The sequence below is a fragment of the Elephantulus edwardii genome, unplaced genomic scaffold (assembly GCF_000299155.1).
Source record: "Elephantulus edwardii isolate Elephantulus edwardi_28Jun2011 unplaced genomic scaffold, EleEdw1.0 scaffold00020, whole genome shotgun sequence".
Classification (NCBI taxonomy): Eukaryota; Metazoa; Chordata; class Mammalia; order Macroscelidea; family Macroscelididae; genus Elephantulus; species Elephantulus edwardii.
The window spans coordinates 27,647,514-27,649,750 of NW_006399770.1; the positions used below are offsets into that span (position 1 = coordinate 27,647,514).

Consider the following 2,237-nt stretch of genomic DNA (forward strand, 5'->3'; position numbering starts at 1 on the left):
ACCACTTTACATGCACACACCTACACTCCAGCCTGCCTCCAACCCTATCTTGCTTCTGAGCTGGCAGAGTTGTTCTTGTCTTTGCCTGGAGTCTTACCCTACTTCAGTTCAGAGAGCTCCACCAGCTCGGCTCAAACTTCTCCAAATTTCCTTGGGCTGAGTTAGCCCCCTCTCCTCCTCCTCTTTTCTAAAGTTCCCACCAAGAACCCAAATTCATTCTCACTTAGTCAGTTCTAACTTATAGATATGAATTCCCAAAGCTGTAAATCTTTGTAGAAGTAGGCATCCACATTTCTCATATTCCGAGTAGCTGGTAGGTTTGAACCACTGACTTCTTAGCAGCTCAGTGCTGAACCATTGCACCAGCAAGGGCTCCTTTATGACTCCACAGCACCCTTATTTTATCATATCTGTACACTGAGCAAATAACTGGAGAAGCTGGAGTCCATGAAGAAGAATGAGGATTAGAGGATGACTTATTAACAACTTGTTTTAGATGACACAGCCTTGCTTGCTGAAAGTGGGGAGGACTTGAAAGGTTTATCGTAGAAGATCAAAGGCTACAGCCTTCTATACAGATTACATCTCAACATTAAGGAGTCAAAAATCCTCACCACTGAACCAATGAACAATATTATGATAGAGAGAGAAAAGATCTAAGCGGTCAACAATTTTATCTTACTTGGGTCTACAATCAACACGCTTGGTACCAACAGTCAGGAGATGGTATCACATTTGGCAAGTCTGCTATCAGGGATTTCTCCAAATTATTGAAGAGCAATGATGTCAGTTTGAAGACTAAGGTGTGCCTTAGATTCAAGCCATGGTCTTTTCATTCACTTGCTATGCGTCTGAGAGCTGGAAATGAATAAAGATGACAGAAGAATTGATTCTTATAAACTGAGATGTTGTAGAAGTATCCGATGGAGGGCCAAAAGAACAAATATGTCTTGGAGAAAGTGCAGCCAGAATACTCTTTGGAGGCAAGGACGACAAAGCTTCATCTCACATACTTTGGGTATGTTTCTAGTACAGGTTATTCCTAGGAGAGGAACATCTCCATATTTTGGGAGGTGGAGGGTCAGCGAAATAGAGGAAGACCCTTAACCAGATGGATTGAAATAGTGACTGCAGAAATGGGCTAGTTGTGTCAGGGATGATGAGAATGGCCCAGGATAAGATGGGGTTCAGATTTGTTGTTCACACAGTCGCTATGAGTCTTACACAATTCAGCAACAACTAACAACAACAACAAAAACAAAATTACTAGGAGTTGAATGTGTGGCGTCTACCCTAGTTGATGATTTTGCCGAGTCTCTGTAGTTGCCACTCTGACACCACAGGACAGGGCAATGTTGACTACCCTAGAGTTCCCGGGGCTGACGTCTTTATAGGAGCAGATTTTTTTTCTTCTGTGGAGCCACTGGTGAGTCCCAACCACCAATGTTTCAGTTACAGTTGAGCTCTTAACCATTGTGCTGCTCATGGCTATAGCCAGATATATCTTAAGTTAAAAAAATAAATAAATAAAGAATAAATACCTGAGTTTATGTGAAAGCCTATAACTATACAGCTAGTAGTACAGGCACTATTCAACACTGAAAGAGCCTTTCCTCTGATGGTTTGTCAGCCAGTGGAAGTCCTTCCTTAGAATTGTGAGGCTCTGGTAGCACAGTCCATTGGGAGTTACACTGATAACCCAAAGGCTGAGTCTCTCTGGGCGTTCAAATCCACCATGGGCTCTGAGAGAGAAAAGTGGATACTCTCCTCCCATGCAATTTATAGCCTCTGAAACCCAGTGAAAGGTCAGCTACGAGTTGGTTCCAACTTGACAGCAATGAGTGACTTTTCCATGTGTGTGAGAGAAGGGGCTCTCTTAACATACTCTACAGGAGAAAGATGGATGATCTCCTCCTATAAAGATTTACAGCCTTGGGAACCTGATAGAGGGTGACTGTGGCTCGGAACCAACTCGTGGGCAGTAGGTTCAGTGGAGTAAGGAGCCCTAGTGGCACAAGTTTCAAACTGCTAATCAATCAAGGGTAAGTTTTATCTTTATCACATATATACAACTGTAAGTTGCGTCTTTACCGCATCGATTGTATCAATAACTGTATGGGTTTTTTTGATAAGTATGTTTTAGATGCTTTTCTTTTTATTCATTGCAGTAACCTGCTCTGGAAGTACACTTGGAATGGGTAAGTCATTTCTTTCCCAAGAAAATAGATGAAATGGAA

At 42.2% G+C, this 2,237-nt stretch overlaps 1 protein-coding gene across 1 annotated transcript in view; it reads left to right on the forward strand.

The window, feature by feature from the left end:
* Positions 1–2,237, forward strand: part of FNDC7 (fibronectin type III domain containing 7) — a 57,058-nt gene that overhangs the window by 54,159 nt on the left and 662 nt on the right. Inside the window, exon 11 of the mRNA XM_006882497.1 lies at positions 2,169–2,198. Within this exon, the coding sequence (XP_006882559.1) occupies positions 2,169–2,198 (30 nt within the window). The remainder of the gene's footprint in view (positions 1–2,168; positions 2,199–2,237) is intronic.